The sequence below is a fragment of the Pinus tabuliformis genome, chromosome 7 (genome assembly GCF_031772625.1).
Source record: "Pinus tabuliformis cultivar Carrire ecotype Pingquan chromosome 7, CPIR1, whole genome shotgun sequence".
In the NCBI taxonomy this organism is placed as follows: Eukaryota; Viridiplantae; Streptophyta; class Pinopsida; order Pinales; family Pinaceae; genus Pinus; species Pinus tabuliformis.
In genome coordinates, this window is record NC_142293.1 from 672,427,941 (window position 1) to 672,447,016 (window position 19,076).

Consider the following 19,076-nt stretch of genomic DNA (forward strand, 5'->3'; position numbering starts at 1 on the left):
TCTCATAGTTGGGGCTCTTGTATCCTTTTGAGACTTCATTGATGGCCTTTAACCAAATCATGCCAATAGGGAGAGCGAAGCACATTGAATGGTATATCGGAAGCACAAAGTAACCTGACCACTTTTGCATCCACATCATTCCTCCCACTAATATTCATGAATCTGTTATTGTTCTTCTAGATTTAGAGGTTCTAGAAGTACCACGAGGAGATAGGCCACCAAATCTAGAGGTTTCACTTGATTTACACTGAATATTTTGTTTCTTACTTTTCTTTCGTGCAACCTCCTCTATTTGGATGTATTTTCTCCTTTGTTCCATTGAAACATTAGGGCAAACTGAGATCCCTATGGGACCCTTTTTGTCATCATTGACCAATTCTGCACAAAGATGCCTCCCAGCACAAGGATATGAACCACTCTAAGGTTTCCCTCCATGGCAATCATGAGGGCATGAAAGCTTGAAGTGTCCACTACCATTTCCCCCCTCAAGTTTTGTCACATAATTCCACAAGGGTGTCAATGTAGCTTTTTTGCCTTACATACCAGTGCCTTCTTCATCCCCTTTCTCTTCAAAGTTCGATCCTTTCCTCCTCATCATATATTGGCTCACTATGAGTTCAATCACTACCTCTTCTTCCACTTCTTCCCTTCTATGCCTACTCCCCACCAACACCATGAAAACCAAAAGTGGAATGATAATCCAAAAGAACACCATTTTAGAATCTAGATGGACAACTTGGAATAAAATGAGCAAGGAGGAGGAATGGGAAAGAGTAGGAAAGGAGGAGAAAAAATACAATTAAGAATGATAATAAAATGAGGGAGTTAACTAGGGTTTGCACTTACCTCTTTAGCTCTTGAGAAGTTGAGAATTTGAGGTAGATGGTAACCTTTCTTCACTCCTCAAACCTCTCAGAAGTCTAATGTCAAAAGTTGACTATCTCTCCTCTTCTCCTCTTCTCTCCAAGCTCTTCAAAGATGCAAGAATGAGGAAAAGAGATGTGAAAGAGGCCTTTTAACATCATCCTTGTGAAAATTCCTACACTTAAGGAACGCCTACTGCAACAAATCTGAATCGACTTCACCTACTTGATTTTTAAAATTACATTCATCAAGTTATTGTTTTGAATATTGAAGCAAATCATGAAACATAAAATAGAGCAAAGAACAAGATACATAGGAGACACTTATTTTTGGACACAGTAGTCCCCTAGAAAAACCCAATGCGGAAAAACCGGTGTAGGAGTTATGAGGGTTTATTATTATGCAGGAGAAATATTTGAATACAAATCTAGGATGCTCATCTAGGAATCCTTTACGGAGAAAACACTGGCGAAAAATCTGAGTGATTTTGACCTCACTTCACTCGGCAAAATTCTGGTTGATTCGGCACGAGACTGGCTAACCCCGACTACTTCTGCGCTGGCCTTGTTTAGGCCCTGGGTCAGCCTTTCAGGCTCTATGTCACCTCTTTTGTCCTCTGCGTCAGCTATCTCGATTGTTCCGGCAATTCTCGATAGTTTCGGCTTCTGTGTGACAAGCAACTTTCCCCTCTATGCTGGCCTTTCTGGCTCTGTGTCAAGGTTGTGTGGGCCCAGAATGACCCAGCATCAGCTCTCCCGACCACTATGCTGCCTCTCTGCAAGCTCTCTCCGCCTCTTTGTTAGTACTCTCTAGAAAGTCTTTCTCCCAGATTCTCTCTGCCCCTCTGCTGCTGAATGATCGCTTAGTTCAAATTTCTCAGCTTCCTAGCCCCAACAATCGAACTCCGGATCAATTCGTTCTCACTGTGTGTGTTTCCAAATGAACCCCAAGCCTCCAGTTTATACTTTTCTTGTTGAGTCTTCAATGGCCGAGATTAAGTCTCTAATCAACGACTAAGATTAAAACATGACTTGATCTACCTTCTAGATCATTCTCATGCATATTTTGATTAATACCCATTAATATTTTAATTTCCATAAGTTTAGACTTAGGAACTCCATTAAAATATTAATTATTTTAATAAAATACAATCTAGGTGGAATTTCACCAAACGGTTTCTGGGTTCTTTAGAACTCATGTGCCTTAGCCTCTCCACAAGTTTTCAAGGCTAGAGCACTTCCGATGCTACCAAAAACTAACAATCCTCTCTTTTTCCTAACTCACCCTAGCCCACTTTAACTGCAGTTAATCAAAACAACAAAGTTGATCTGCGGAATTGTCTAGGTTGATTCAGAACTCACTTGTGAATTGCGGTGGAATTGTGCCAAGACCGCTGTTCGATCTTGCAGAACCGCGCATGGAACCATCATGGTTCCATTTTTCTAGGAAGTGTGAATTTTGAGTGGAACTACGGTTCTGCATGGGACACGAATCTCGATTCTAAATTGGGGGGGGGGGGTGGTGATTCCTGCAACAAATGGTGGGGTACGATAAAAGTTTTAATTATTTAGCAACATCAATGTCTATACAATTCTGAGTATTGCCTGAATCTGCTGGTATTATGACATTTTTATCTTTTATGACTACTTTAAACTTTAGGGTCTTAGGTTGTGGTTGCCCTATCATGGTTGTTGGTGGAGTTGTAAAGTTTTTTTTTTCTTAAAGTTTGTACCCCTTTTGTTTTGAGATGTGGTGGAACATATTTTGTAATCGGTGGTTGTAATTGGTCTTTTGGAGTAATTATCTTTCCTTGAAGTTTGTTATCTTCATTTCTATTTAGTTGAATGCATGAGATTGAAGCTAGTGATGCTTTTTGTGGTGTACCATCATGGTTCGAATTTGCGTTATATGCTACCACGATTTCATCGTTTGGTTTATGTACTACTTGCCTTCCATTCTCAGTTTTGTAATAGTGTAAGGTTATGTTGCAGGAAACGCTGGTCCTAAGGGTGTTTCTGGGTTGAAATGAAAAAGAAACATGGAAACGCGTTTTAGGCCGCACTACCACGTTTCATGTGGGGAAACGTGGCCCAGTATAGCCTGAAACACGTTTTTTAATATATTTTTTGTTTTTATTTTCATTCCCTACCAATTTAGGAGTGATAGGGGGAGCTATTGAAGATTGGAAACACTTTTTTTTTGAGTGCGGCAACGTAATGTTCAAGCATATGGCTTTAGTGTTTATATGCAGCTCATGGTAATGTTAAATTCTTAAAGTAAAAGGATGATTTAACATTACCATGAAATGACTCAGGATGTTTGAGAGTGGTTTCGCCCTCATTGGATTTCATATGGAGAAAATAGAATTTTAGATCTCACTCAAAATCCAACAGACTTATCTGTTTTTCAGGATTTCAGGATTGGGGGGATTGCAATGTTTTGATTGGATTTTGTCATGTACTAGGGTATGTAACTTTTATTTAATCAAAAGAACCAAGCCCTCTATGCATGGGAGACTCCCAATAATCAAGAGCACCTAGGGTACTAGGGTATGGAACTTGTATTTAATCAAGAGCACTAAGGTCGTTTGACTATGCATGAGGAGACTCCCAATCAAGCACGAGACAAGAAATTAGAAATTTGTCGTGGCTGATTTTGGATATTTCTATTTTTATTATGTGATCATTCATGAGTAAATGTGATGTAAATTTAGAGACTTATAGTTTATACATTGACATTGGACAATTTAATCATAATGTAATAAATTAGAATGTATCATGTATGCTTTATGATTGCACATATTTCTTATATATATATATATATATATATATATTGCGTTTCCTTGTTTCCAATTTATTTTTTGGGGGGGGGGGGGGTCACGTTTTGTACACGTTCCCGATTCGGAAACTCGTACTTGTCTCCCCGTACCATGCAACTTAGGCGTAAGGATATGTCTTCACAGCTATGTCCAATGTCTTCCTACACATACCAATTGTTTTTCTTCTTTGTCCGTCTCTCTGATTCATTGCTAGATGTGTTGAGTTGTTTTCTTCTTTGAAGGTATGTAGTTTCTTAATGTTGCGTTTGTGTCATAGTGACCGTTTGTCACTACAATATCTACATTTGTTTATTGCTTTCTTATCTAAGTCTTGATATCGATTTTCATCTTCCTTGGTGAATGATGACTTGTTGAACTTGTTCTTTTGTTTAATTAATTTTGCTGCATGTCTAGCTTCCTCAATTGTTTTAGGGTTCCATAACTTTATTTCACTATAGATGTAATCTTTCAATCCACAAATGTACATTTTTAGCAATTGCTGACCAGTGAGTCCGTTTTGTCTGGTGGCCAAAACTTAACATTCATGTATATATTTGTTTACATTTCCTTTTTGTTTAAGGTGTACAAACTTGTTGTACATGCTATTGTCTTCTTCGCCATGAAACATTTTTAACTGGGTAGACCTGAAGTTTTGTCGATGAAAAGAATGAACATCACATTTTTTTAATCCACCATAGGAACCAATCATAAACTTCCCTTCTAAATTGTTTGAAGCTGTCATTATTTTCTCTCTTTCACCGAACGAGGGGTCTGATTCAAAAATCCCTTTGATTTTGTTGATCCAAATGATTTTTCTCCCCTATGCTTTGTTCCATCAAACTTTAGTAATTCCTTCTTATTTCATTGATGATTTCTATTTGGAATTCTTTTGTGATAGTTATTGCCTAAATTTTTTACTTCAGGTGCTTCTTGATGGTCCTGTTTGTTTGTATTTTGTGATTATGGACCTGGAGTTGGATTTTGGCAGGTTTAATGTTATGCAATTAATGTATTTATCTTTTTGGTTAGCTAGTCAATTCTTTCAACTTGAAAATTATCCTTTTCACTTCTTCCCTATCATGATTTTTCTTTCTTAATGCGATTTGCCATCGATTCTCAGAATCCTCTATCAATTAGTTAATTTTGTCTCCTTTTTCTATTAATTTATTAATTTTTTCCATTAACTCTTTTTTGCTTACACTTGAATTTTGGACCCTGTTGACGGTGTTGGACTCGCCAACATGTCAGGGGATCTCCCCGGTAAGAAGTCCCAATTAGTCCTTAGATTGTTTGGTGTAGGAGTCCTAGCAGTGGGTCATACGGTAATGCCTTGACCGTGATTTCGCACAGAGGCAAGTTAGATAACTCTGTTGGTAGCAAGGGTGTGATAGCTGCAGTAAGATAAGGAAGGTGCATGAGAGGTTCTAACACATTGAGGGTGAGGTGAGTGCGCCCCTTGGAAACCTGTAATAGTACACGACTTGGAAGGGAACACACGAGCGAAGATGCATCACAAGCTGGAAACCAGATAGCATAGAATACAATACAACATATGCATGAAACATGCTGGCTTTGTTATATTAAGAAGAGTAAGTTCCAGTCACACAATCCATCCATATCCAACCACTAGTTCCAATAGTGGGACGTTACAGCCACAACCGCTTGCTCGTCCAAAGAGATGTAGTAGCTCTGCGCATTGGAGAAGCCAAGGCTTGTTACAATACTGTCCAAGCTCTCTCCAAGATAGTTTTATCAGAAGCTTGGCTGACCAAAAGCTTATACAATGAGTTATGAGGGACTATTTATAGCAAAGGGTGGGGTGACCCTTGACATTCCCCTTTGTGATAGTTCAACTACCCTCATGACTCTTCATCTACTATATGACTGTTACATCCAACTATCGACACTTGACTTACACTTGACAAGACATTACATTATAATGCACATGTACCCTTGTGTGACAAAATGGGTTGAGCAAGCCATGCTAGACATCACTCTGACTTAGACAACCATGGAAGTCCAACTTGTCAACATCCTCATGCTAATCAATAGTAACATACTGATGTAAAGATCGGTAGTCCTTGATGGTGTCCGTGTGCTCCAAGGTGACATTTGTTTGGAACTTGACTCTTGCCTCCATAGCATGTGGGTACATTGCTCGGGCTCCTCTGTCCAACTCGTCTGAAAGCATGCGCATAATTGTTTTCAATGTGGCCGGACCAACAACATACTTGTGCATGATGTCAGTACTGATGGGCAAGTCTGGGCTGGTGGCAATGCGCATCAACTTGTCGAAGTACGAGTCAAGCTCTAGTCGGACCTGTGCCTTTGTATTTGCTTGGGTGAGAGTCCCAATAGATGGGATCGCATGTGCGTGCACCACAACATCCATACTCTTGAATACTTGTGCATGGGAACCCTGTATGCTAGTGATGAGCTGAGTGAGCTCTTCATAGTTCTGGATTTAACTCCGGATATGTGCCTTCAGCTCGATTGTAGTGGCCCTCATCATCTTAGGCAAGTGAAGCAGGGCTCCCTTGTATCTCATAGTCCATTTTTGCATGTAATCAACAACAATATGTAAGTTTGCCAAGATATGTGCTCTCCTAGCACATTGCTATTGCCATTCGTTGAGATGGACGACTGCCTTATGCACAGTACCAAACTTGGAGTACAACGCTTGCATAGCTGTGTCGAGGGACAATACTTCATCTAGTATTGCCTTCTTCAGTTCAGCTCGAGCGGTCGTTGTCACCAACTCTCCTCCTTGCTTGGCTGTCTGTGGTTCCTTTTCCATTCTCTCATTCTTAGCTATCAGAAAGCAAACACTTGAGTTAGTGGCTTTGGCATACACTCTGGTTGCATTAGCCAAGGCTGCTGGATGTTTGCGCACGTCAAACATGATCACTCGTTCTTCAACTTGTGTAGGAGATGTATGATCCTTCAGAGTTGACACTTTGCGAGACTGCACAACTCTATGTTGAGATTCGTCGAACGAGATGTTGTGCATCTCTCCTTTTGGCTGATCTTCAAGGATCTTAGTGCTTTCTTGGTCACTTGAGACTTGCTCATCATCTGGATGCAGAGAAGCAGGTAAGTCGACCTCTTGGTGGTGAGGCATGAGGTCGGTGTCCTGTTCCAATTCCTGCTGCTCCATGTCCGCATCCAACTATTGTAGTGCTTGCTCTATCTCATGAGCGAAGTCTTGCTCTTGCGATGGTTCACCCTGTCTGCCTGATGCCAGCTGTTCTGATGAATCCACTACCTATACGGGCGCTGTTTCATTTGTTTGCACATGTTGCGCCCCCTGTTGTACCTATTGCTGCTGCGCTTCCCTCTCCTGTTTACGTAGCTCTTGTTCATTTCGGAGTTGCTCCCTTAGCTCATGCAACTCCTTCTGTGCTTCTTCCATTCTTCTTTTATCCCTCTGCCTTTGCGTGATTCGCTTGTCGCACTGTTGCCTCTTTGCCTCTATAGCCATAACTGCTTTCTCTACCAATGGATCTACTAAGAACTTGCAACTTTGCTCTTCCTCCATGCAATCGACAATCTTCCTCTTGCCCTTGTTGCACATTGGTATGGTTGCCTCTGCTGCTATTGCTAGTGCTGGTGCTCTCCAGGATGGTGCTTCATGTTGCTTCGCTAACCACTCCATAGTGAAGCTGACCTATTCATTGGGTGTGGAGAACTGTAGCAATATCTCCATGGGTCCTCCTCGGCCCAATGAAATGCCTCGTGGATCCAGTTGAACTGTACTCTCGTGCAATGATATTTCACAATGAAATGTGGGTCATACGGATTGTAACTTCAGAGGTCGAACGGGTACTTCTTCATCTGTTCTGCTTCGACATCCACTTGCTTGAAACTCTGGATCTCATATAACCTAATCCGCAACAGAAGAGCGGGCCAAGATGCCGCCTTCTTCCGGTGCAGTGTCATTGTTAATCCTGCCAAGATGTGATATGTTACTTCCTGCATGACAAGTATGTCCAAGGCAAACTTCGGTGGAACATGCAGAGGCTTCTCCACATTGAACATTCTTATGAAGGTGCCGGACGTTGAGGCATACGAATTAGTGATGTCTATTAGTGCCTCCATTGCTTCCTTCGACATTCAGGGTGGATCCTGTTCGAATATCATCTTGTAAACTGGGGTGACAAAATGATTGGACAGTTGTGTGATTACTCCTCTGAAGCTACATTCAGACAACAACTTACAATATGTGTTGACAACAGTCTCCACCGGTGACCATGCCCACTCCAAGCCAGGAATTCCTGTCGGGCACAAATTGCATCTAAGATGTAGGCAGACATGTAGACCTTTGCTTGCATACCTCCGGGTGAATGTCGAGTCCATGTCATCATTGTCAAATTGTGATTTATATTAGTGCCATCATAATGTCATGTGTGTCCATGTGACTTTCCACATCATTTGTGGATGTAATGATGTAATTATCAAAAGGAAAGTACAAAATGTAATGTGTGGAAGTCCAAGAGTCACGTGGAATATGAAAAGTCACATAATCATATATGGACCAAGGAGTCTTTAGGAAAAAGTCCAAAAGTCGTATAGATGTTCAAAGGTGACATTAGAAGTCTAAGAGTCACGAGGGAAGCTCAATAGTCATGGGGATATAAAAGGTCATTCCTCTTGTTATAAATACACCCTCGTAAGTCAAGCAAATTGCTTTTGGAAGACTTGAGAGCTAGACTTGGCTTCTCTAGCTTAGCATAGGAGAGAAGATCATTCTTTGGAGAAGTAAGAAGTGACTTAATGTTCTACTATTAGAGCTAGTGGCTCGCTGTTGTAATTGTGAACTTGGATCTTTCACTTAATAATCAAAAGCTCGATGAGCCAACACATTTTCATGCATGTATCATGAATGTAGTGAGACTATTATTTATATGTTTGTGGTAGGTGTTTTTTTAACATGTACTAAGGAAATTGAACTATTTCAGTGGCTTTGGTACTTGTCTTGTTGAATGTGTGTTGTATTTGCTTTAATGATCATTATGTCTATGTGAACTACTTCACTAGATAACTAACAAATCTTTTCATGCTCTTATGTGTCTCTCTTAGGTTAGTACCTAAGTTGCACGAAACGGGGAAACGCGGAAGCGAAACGAAACGGGGAAGCGAAACGAAACGCGACCACCCCAAATTTTGGAAACGGGGAAACGCGAATATATATATATATATATCAGAAACTCCTTACTGAATAGTGTGATGAGAGAATGAGAGGCACTGCTCTTTTATAACTTTAGAAATGGTTTCTAGAACAGCTTAGAAACCCTAAAAAAATTTACAAACTAATTAGAAAAAAAAAAAATTTAAAAAACAAGTGATTTTTTGGAGGAAACGGGGCCCGTACGGCCTGGAAACGCGTTTCCGGCCGTACGGTACGCGGAAACGCGTTTCCGTTTCGTTTCCGTACGGAAACGGACCCTGTACCTGCGTTTCCTGCAACTTAGGTTAGTACAACTATTTCCTTCGAGAGAATCACTCCTCTCTCTCCCCTCGTGAAAGTCTCCTTTTACACATTACAATTGGTGTTTCACAATGTCAACTTGCTTATTTCCAAGGTTATGTGCATACTCTCTTATGTTATCCATTGCAGCTAAGGCAAACCTTTGTGTTATGGTGGCCGGGCCAATACTTCGAATGGGGCTCCCACTCCAAACGGTGTGAGGTCTAACTGGGACTTTGGGGAGACCCCGTTGGTTCATGGATTTCCAGCAACGTCAACACTTTCCAACTCTAATTGTGCTTTTTCAACGGTGCCAAGATGATCAGCTTACTCTGTTGACCTCATTTGCGGACCTCTCTTCTATATATATATATATATATATATATATTTTAATAAAGTAACTCTGTAAGTCACAAAAGTGACTTTATCTATAAAGTAAATTTATGATAAGTAAATTATCATTTATTAAAGTGATTTTTTTTCTTTGTACTTGCATAAATTGTATTGATAGATAAATTATTGATAGAATGAATTTGGATGCAATTACTATCATGATGGTTTACTTTATAGCATTGATTGGTCACGAGGTGAAAGAGTAAATGCGCCTTGACTTTCTGTTTAATTAATCAATTAATTACTATTACTATTACTATTTATGTTTATAACAACATCTTTGCGACCCTACTAATCAGTTAGATAATTGAATAATAAATGGTCATCAATAATGTGATGTAATTATTGGGCATTTACTGTAGTCATTAATGAAGTGGTTAATAGTTTGGTGTTTGAGAGTTAACAAACTGCTTCTCTCTCCCACTATGGAATGAGACATTGCGTTATCTAATGTATGAATAAAATCCAGTCTTACTAATTTATGTGTATTCTTGTCCACACGTGTGTAAATCTCACATGGTAGTAGAGCCACAAGAGATACGTTGACACGTGGTATTCTTGTTCATATATATATATATATATTTTGGTTGTGGTTCACGGGCACCTTGGTCAACGGGTGGTGCTATATCCACAGAAAAATCTGAGCTAATCGACCCCGAAGGGAATCTAGCCCCGCGGCCCACTAGCTAGGCCTAACCGCAAGGGCTTTGGGGAGAATGGACCCTATGACCTCCCGATGGCGAGGCACTGATTTTGACAAATTGAGCTAACCCTTGGGGCTTATATATATATGTATTTGTTTTAATTAATGTAGTTGCCGGCCTAAAGGTGATGTTATTGGATGGTGTTTTGAAGTAAGCAACCACTTTTATGAGCTATACAATTTTTTAAAAGGCAAGTAACCATATGAATTGATTGATAAAAGATTCAGAGTTTTTTACTTCATAGAATTGGAAATAATTCTAAAAGGTTTAATGGGAGATTTCTTTATAATAATCTATAATTAGAAAAATTAGAAAATAACTGATTGTTTCGTGAAACAATTTTGGCTGTGTGTGTGTTATAGAATATAAATCGTGGAGTCATAGTAGTAAACTTTGATCTGTTTGAAGTAATTAAATCCTAGAAAAACAACTAGTTTATCCAACAGAATGTTGCGTGGTAATGAAATCAGAATTTTATATCATGAAAATAGAAGATGCCATATTTGAGCAGAGATGCTTGGACAAAATTGTATTGGGAAAAGAAATTTGGAGTGAGATTGATATAGATACCCAAGGAAATTTGTTATGAATAAAATATATATAAGTAATATAAATATAAATAGTGAGGATAATTGTAATAATGATTAGTTAATTAGTAATTAGTATTGAAGAGGCATGTCTAAATGAGACATGACCTTCCATGAAGAGGCACTGCTTAGTATATAAGCAGGCCCCTCACTCTCATTTGTAACATCATTATCTTCCATACATTTAATATATATTCTTGTACCCCCAATGGAGATCTACATATTCCAAGTCTTCTGGAGTATTTAACCTGAAGAACGAACTTTGCTTGTTCCAAAATTATGGTGTAAAGAATTGAGAGGTTATGCTGATCAAGCTCTCGGGAATGGATGAGATGCTTCTCGTAGTTCAAGATGGTGATGATGCATTTGTTATGTGGGTGAACCTATGGAAGATGTATGAAACCTCAGATTGTTTTCCCTCAAAAATATGTTGTTCATGGAGTCATAGCAGTAAACTTTGATCTGTTTGACATAATTAAATACTAGAAAAACAGCTAGTTTATCCCACATAATGTTGCATGGCAATGAAATCAGAATTTTAAATCATGAAAATAGAAGATTCCATATTTGAGCAATAGATTTTGGACAAAGTTGTATTGGGAAAATCAATTTGGAGTGAGATTGATATAGATACCCATGAAAATGATGGTGTGAAGAACTTAGAGGTTATGCTGATCAAGCTCTCGGGAATGAGATGCTTCACTTAGTTGAAGATGGTGATGCTGCATTTGTTATGTGGGCGAACTTATGGAAGATGCATGAAACCTCAGATCGTTTTCCCTCAAAAATATGTTCTTCTTAATTAAAATGTAGCAATTTAACTCATTGGCAGATCATTTGTTAAAAGTTAATGATATTGGAGATCAATTGAAATCAAGTGATAGGACAATTGAAGAAGAAGATATTATGGTTATATTTTGAAATGGTTGCCATCTTCCTATGCAAAATTTTATTGAGACCTTCAATATTATTAGCAGTGATAAATATGTGGCGTTTGAGGCTTTGAGCAGTTGAGCACTAAGTTCTTGTAGAAAGAAAAAGAAAACACAATTTCGTAAGGGTGGTGTGAATGGGGCTTATGAGGTAGCACTTGTAGCAAAGCTTAAGAGCAAGGGTAGCAAAGAAAGTGAAAAGAATGTTGGAGATAACTATTTTGAATGCAGTAAGAGTAGAAAGCAATTAAATGCTTTTATTGTGGAAAATTAGGGCATATAAGCAAAATTTATAGGAAATCATTGTGGTATGAAAAACACAACCAAGAGAATTCTTTTTAATGATCAACCAGAAAGAAACGTTCTGATGTCATTGAACACAAGCATGAGGAAGAGTTCTATAGGTTAATGGTTAGAAACAATGATTCAAGGAGTGATAAAGCTGTTTGAACTTTGGTATGTTGATTAAGGAGCATTTAGACGTTTTACTAATAGTGTTGATTGATATGCTGATTTGTAAAGTATAAATCTCATACTAATTTTGTGGTGGAGAAGAATACAAGTTTAGAGGAAAGAGAAATGCCTTGCTTCAACTACGAGGTAAAGGGGTAATGATTAATGATGTCTTTTATGTTGTTTGGAGAAAGATCTACTTTCAATACATATTATACTGAAGCATAGCTCACAATTACATAATTTTTTTAGTGATAATAGGTATTTTATTGTTGATAAGAATATCAAAAGGATGGTTGTTATGGGTGTGGAGGAATACTGTTTATTTCGATTGCTAGATGCCAAGGATGGAAGGTTAGTTCAGTAGAAATGTAGCTGCAATTTCACTAAAAGTTCAACCTCCCAAACCTGCACTTTAAGTAGTAAAGCCCCAAAACACTAGTTTAACCTTAGAGGAACCAAGGGGAGTTGTCCATTGTCACCACAAAAGTACCCTCTTTCACTTTGGGCTGGCTCTCCCCCAAAGAAGAGGATTATCCCTGGGAATAGGATTACTAGAACTATGAAATGGCAGCTCAAACCTAAATGGATAATTAGCGCTGGTAAAACAGAGATTTGAATTAATTTTAGTTTATATTTTGGGGTGGTTGAGAGGAAGCCTAGTCCCAAATATCAACTTGGGGCAAATGGAGTCAAAGGTATATTTAGAAGGTTTGAATAAATATGATTTGGGGTGATAGTTAATATTGTTATGACATGCTAGGATCTATATGCGACTCCAGATTTGTGGAGAATTGTTAAAATTGGGGTACCATAGGACAAGTGGTTCCCTAAGGCTTTGATCTTTGGCCTAGGGAAAAGTGTCCAAATTTATTTGTAGTTTTCTCCTAAAGTGACTTTATAAGTGGTAAAGTCAATTTAATTTAAAAGTGACTTTATAAGTGGTAAGTTACATTCTAATTTAAATGTAACTTTATAAGTGGTAAAGTTACATTCTAATTTAAAAGTGACTTTATAAGTGGTAAAGTTACATTCTAATATAAATGTGACTTTATTAAAGTCAATGAAGAATTAGAAAGTGAAAAAGTGACTATGGAAATAAAAGGCTAAGTGGGTCTTTATTTAAGTGGGTGACTTAAAAAAAATAGAAAGTGAGAATTAAATGCACATTTATTCTCATCCCTAGATCTAAATGAATTTTAGCCATTAGATCTTTAGGGTAACCCGAAAGGTCATTTAGAGAGTAAAAGGAGAAGAGAAGAGAAATAGATCAATTCATTCTTTTATGAGCATCTGAGAGAAAGAGAAGAGAGAGCAAGGGGAAAATTCTGAGCAGTGAGGAAGTGAAGAAGAGCAGCAAGAAGACATTTCAGCAAATCTGGGTAGCATCATTTATTGGCACTCATCCCAAGGCAAAACCATACAGTAGGAGAAAGGCACAAAAATCGAGGAAGAGGGACAACAGCAAGGGCATGAATTTCGAGGCAAGTTTTGGACATGATTTTTGAGGCAGCCATATTGCTGAAATCTGTATGGTCCGTACAGCAGGTTCCGGGTATGATTTTCAAGGCAGGCTGTACAACATTTAATGCTGTTTTAGTGCTGGAAAAATTTATGTTTTGGCCGTTTGTTGATTGGCATGATTTTCAAGGTGGAGTTCAAGCACGGAAATCGAGATAAGTTGTAATTTGTGGTCGCTGGAATTTTTACTGTGTATTTCAGTTTCTCTGTAAAAGCATTTTCAGAAATAAAGAGGAGCTCTCAAACTGGTTTTCCCCAAGAGTTGTAGGGGGTTTTTCGAGAGTCACATTGGCAAAAAATCACTATGTTATTTTCTGTGTGTGACTGTCATAATTATGCTGTGTTTTATTTCCGCAAATTCAGCAGTTATGAAATCTCTAAATTTGTGTTTTTAGAAAAATATTGTCATTTCCAGATTTTAGTATTTTTATCATGCTTGGATCTAAAACTAAATGCATGGAGTGATAATAAAAACCGATAACCGGAGTGGGGGTTGAATTTCTTCAAAAATGAGCTAGGAAGGGCCCTTCCTAAGGTGCTGCCACTCTTGGAATACATCTGGATGAGAACAGAGGGGTGGTTTTGTTACAACCAGATACCTGCTCTAACCTTTATTGAAATGACAGAGGCAGATCAATAAAATTAAAAACACAAATTAGTGGGCGAAAATGCTAGGAAACACTGCAACTAAATCCCTTCCTCTGATGCCAAGGTTTTCCATTAAAATGAATCCCCTCTCAATGAAATTTAGATGCCATTTCCAGCTAATACAAATAACAATATGGATGCAAGATGGAGGATCAAACATGAAAGAATACCCTTAAAAGTTCATTTGCTTTCGAAAGATATTCAGTACTGAGTCCATTGGACAGGTGCTTTTGCTCTGGTCCAAGTGTGTCGACATGTGTAAGTCATTCAAAAGGACCCTTATCCTTCGCAATTACTTTAATTAAACAAACAATTAAAGTGAATGGATTGTATAAGAAAAAATGAGTTAATCTAATGAAGCATGAATACAGCCTAGATCGGTCAATCATCCAGATGACCCCTTGATTCATATTAGTATGGTTGAAACATCATGTAAAAGCACATGATTACAAAATGGTTAAGGTACCTACCAATGGATGACCCACTATCCTTCATGAAGCAACACCAAATGGGAGAGAGAAATCTGACCAGAGCAATGAGTGGATGATTTATGGCATCATGTCATGTGCTGATGAATAGGTCTGCTGGCTGGCTGGCTATCCAAGGAGGAGAATAACTTCTCCTAGGGGTTATTCACTTTTTGGTGGGTAACAGTAACCATTGTAAATCAGTCAAACCATCGGGTTTTGACAAAACTGGTTTGGTTCTGATAAAATTGCATACAGCATGAGGGATAACAAGGCTCTAGATAATGTCAGTCAGCACAAGTTCAAATCAGCAAAGAGGGGAAGGAAAACAATGGGTATATTATGCATTATTTACTGTAATTCATAAGAAGAAGACTGTGAAGGAGGGTGAAGATGAAGTGGCAACGAAAAATATCCTCAGGGAGGGTGAAGATGAAGGTGCTTCCTCAAGAAGCAAACACGAAATCTTGATACATTGGACCACCAAGATGCGGAAAACATGATTTCGGTTAACAAGCCAAGTTCTATGTCAATGTTGGAATCCTAAATATTCAGCCAACATTGGCTCCCACCCAATCAGTGAGTCAATGGTTAGACAAAATATGGTGAAGTAAATTGCACTTCATTAACCTTGTTGGATACAATGCACTTTCTAGTTGCTATTTTGAAGATATTATCTTGTGGACTGCAAACTGGATACAATGCACTCCCAGTTGCTATTTTGAATTTCTCATCTTGCGGACTGCAAATGTCTTGCTTGTCCAATGCATGTAGAATGACCATAATAAATTTATGTAATAATTGGGCATGTAATTTAATCAATAGTGAATTGGTTTATAGTTAGGTATTTGGGGGTTATGTAATGTAGTTCTCTTCTCACCTACTATGTAATAAGACTTTGCATCATTGAATGTATGAACTAATTCACTCTTTCTAATTTATGTGCTTTCCTGTTCACGAATGTTTGTAAATCTCACAGATGTGATATCCATTATCCTACCAGTGCGATTAAGCACAATATGCAGAAAATGATAAGCTGTGTTTTGTCAAATATCATGTAGTAGATATTGTTTTGAGGCATAGTAGAATTTTGATTTGAAGTGAATTGCATTTGGTCATATTTGATTTGCTCAATTTTGAAATTGTAAGCTATCTCTATTGTCTTTCCATGATTTTGGAAATCTTAATGAAATATGGGAAATTGATCCATTTAATGTCTTTTGTCTTCTCAACAGGTTGATTATGTTCACTGTTTACCATGGGAAAAAGAAGGAGAAAGCTTTGGAAATGAAAGTGAGGCATTCAGTTATTCTGTTTGTTCCTGGAAGCGACAGCGTATTTTGAAAGCAGTTAATGCAAAACATGCTTATCAACATGCACTGCATTTGAGTCCTTGGCAGGCAAATCTCTACAAGGATATTGCCATATCAATTGATTTAATAAATTATCTTCATGGAAATGAGATGTCTGATCAAAATTCTTGGTTAGTAACTTGATAAATGATAGGTCGATTTTTTTTTTTTCTTTTTTGATGACATGTTTCATATATATGGATATTTATGAGGATTTGATGTTAGGTGTTTGGCTGAGGTTATGGCATTAGGAGCATTGATGCTTGAAAGCGATAATGCTGAGCTTTGGATAAATATGGGCTGTTTGTCAAAGCAGAAAGCAATACAACAACATGCCTTTATTAGGGCTCTCCAAGTTAATGGGTTCAATGCTCTGGCGTGGGCTTACCTTGGAAAGGTATCATTTTCTGGGTTTGAATTTAATTTTTTGGGCATGCATTGTCTGCTGAGATAATATTTATAATATAAACTATGTGAGCAGCTGTACCTAAGGGAATGCCAAAGGGACTTAGCTAGACAGGCTTTTGATCATGCTAGAAGTGCAGATCCTCTTTTAGCAATATCATGGGCTGGCATGTCAGTTCACGATCACTGTGAAGGGTAATTCACTGTTCCTCCTTATTTTGCTTGTAAAAGTAGTATGCATCTGTTGGTTAATGCTAGTCAGTTTGAAGTATTTTCTTTGTACACATTGGAAATGTATTTTTTTTTTCTTCTTGACTAATGAAATTGTTGTTAATGTGTACTGGTGGTGGAATTTTGTAGGAGTAAGGTTCTTCTAGAGGCATTTGCTAGCTGCCTATATGCCGTCCAGTTGATGCCGGTAAGCCTTTTTTTCTAAAATTGTGGTAAACTTATGTCACGTTTAGGTTAAGTAGGTTTGTCTGATAGTTTTGAAGGTAGCATTTAATTAGTGAAGTGTGGTAATTTTCTGCATTAACATCAATAGGCCTATTAACAATAGTGGACAGAATCTGGATCCAGTGGTCTTAATTTGTCTTCATTTATTTTGTCTCATATGAGATAACAATATTTAGTATTTTGACTTGCCATTTGTCCATAAACAATATGAATAGCACATCCATCAATCAAGCTGCTTCTTACTTTGGTATAGTTGTATTAGGGGTTTGCATAGTGCCATCAATAGGAGATAGATTCAAAAGATGGATGTTTGCTCTCAGGATTTAAGTGACTTTGCAAAAGATCAGGCAGAATAGGCAATTAATATAAATCGAATTAGGTTAAATATCTGGAAAAGAATGATCACAAAGTTTCTTTTTGGACACAAAATCTGTTAGGACCGAGCTCTGCAAATTTAGATTTGAAACTGTCAATAGGATAGGTTTTAACTTGTGACTATGAAACTGTCAATAGGATAGGTTTTAACTTGTTGTTATAAAATGTTCAATGAAACTGAAATCTTGAAATATGTTTAAATTGATAGATTAAACTTTATACTTGGAATAGCAGCTGTCTTTGTAAGTCTATGGCATTATGGGAATATATCAGAGTAGATCCTTGTCTTTTCAGTTATCATATGTGATGTGATATTGATTAGTTTTGGCAAAAGTCATCTTTGTGTGGTTATTCGTATATTTGCGTGAAACATGGGTCTGTAAACTAGCAGAAGACACTGGTGCAGTTCTCTAAATGTTGCTAAACAATTCATTTGGAAAACAGATAGTCACGTCGTATAACCTGTAGAATCTATTGCTGAATAATCACCTATTAATGTATTCACATGAAAGAATCAATAAAGACAACTGTGTAGGCAGGGCTGTAGTTCTTAAAGGAAAAACGGTGTTATGGCATAAGTTAGGGTCCACCGATAGTTATTGCTTGTCACCTCTAGTATTCACATTACTTATTGTTATTCATTATCCTATGTGATGCGATATTGATTGGTTTTGGCATAAGTTAACTTTGCAGGCAACTAGAGGTTGTTTCTATATTTGCTTGAAACAGATATCTGTAAACTAGCAGATGAAGATGCTGGTGCAGTTCTCAAAATGTTTGGTAAATAATTCATTAGGAAAACAGATAGTCACCTCCTATAGCCTGTAAAAACTATAGCTGAATAATCACCTATTGATGTGTTCACATGAAAGAATCAATAAAGAGAACTGTATAGGAAGGGCTGTAGTTCTTAAAGGAAAAAGCGTGTTATGGCCATTGTTATCGGAACCAAACCAGTGACCGAACTGGAAAACCTTGTGGAGCGGGAACTGGTTAGAACAGGTTGACCAAAAACACATAAAATATTCAAATTTTAAAGAAAAACACACAAACTCACAACTATATATATTCATGTGCATCCAAACAATTTATACACAAATAAGAAAAAGTTCTCGTATATATAGCATGTAAGGGTGCACATAACTAAAATAGCATTGAGTGCAATCCATCTCTGAAACCAAAAATCAATCAACAAATAGGCTCTAGATGGCTTCTAGCTTCCAAAAAAAATCACGCTACAAAAAATACCTACATATCATCAAAATCATTGCCTATATTGGGATCTTAGTCGTAAACATAATCCTCTAAGCATTAAAATAATATAGAAAAATCGTAGCATGTCAATTCAAGATTTTGTTTGAGTGATGGGTATGATTTCAGTAGAGTCACGATAGAGGAGCTTGGCAATCAATGCTACTAACATCAAAATACGTAGAGGGCTTGGTGCTCTTGATGAAATACTAGTTTCATACCCTCGTACATGACAAAATCCAATCGAATTGTTGCAATCCCCCCAATCATGAAATCCTTGAAAACTGTAAGTCTGCTGGATTTTGAGTGAGTTCTAAAATTCTACTTTCTCCATATGAAATCCAATGAGGCTATGACCACTTTCAAACATCCTAAGTCATTTC

At 37.8% G+C, this 19,076-nt stretch overlaps 1 protein-coding gene across 1 annotated transcript in view; it reads left to right on the forward strand.

Annotated features, from left to right (window-relative positions):
* LOC149249250 (Tetratricopeptide repeat (TPR)-like superfamily protein) overlaps positions 1 to 19,076 on the forward strand; it is a 386,408-nt gene that overhangs the window by 214,121 nt on the left and 153,211 nt on the right. The window contains exons 15-18 of the mRNA XM_089452450.1: positions 16,090 to 16,337; positions 16,432 to 16,603; positions 16,688 to 16,806; positions 16,972 to 17,029. Of these exons, the coding sequence (XP_089308576.1) occupies positions 16,090 to 16,337; positions 16,432 to 16,603; positions 16,688 to 16,806; positions 16,972 to 17,029 (597 nt within the window). The remainder of the gene's footprint in view (positions 1 to 16,089; positions 16,338 to 16,431; positions 16,604 to 16,687; positions 16,807 to 16,971; positions 17,030 to 19,076) is intronic.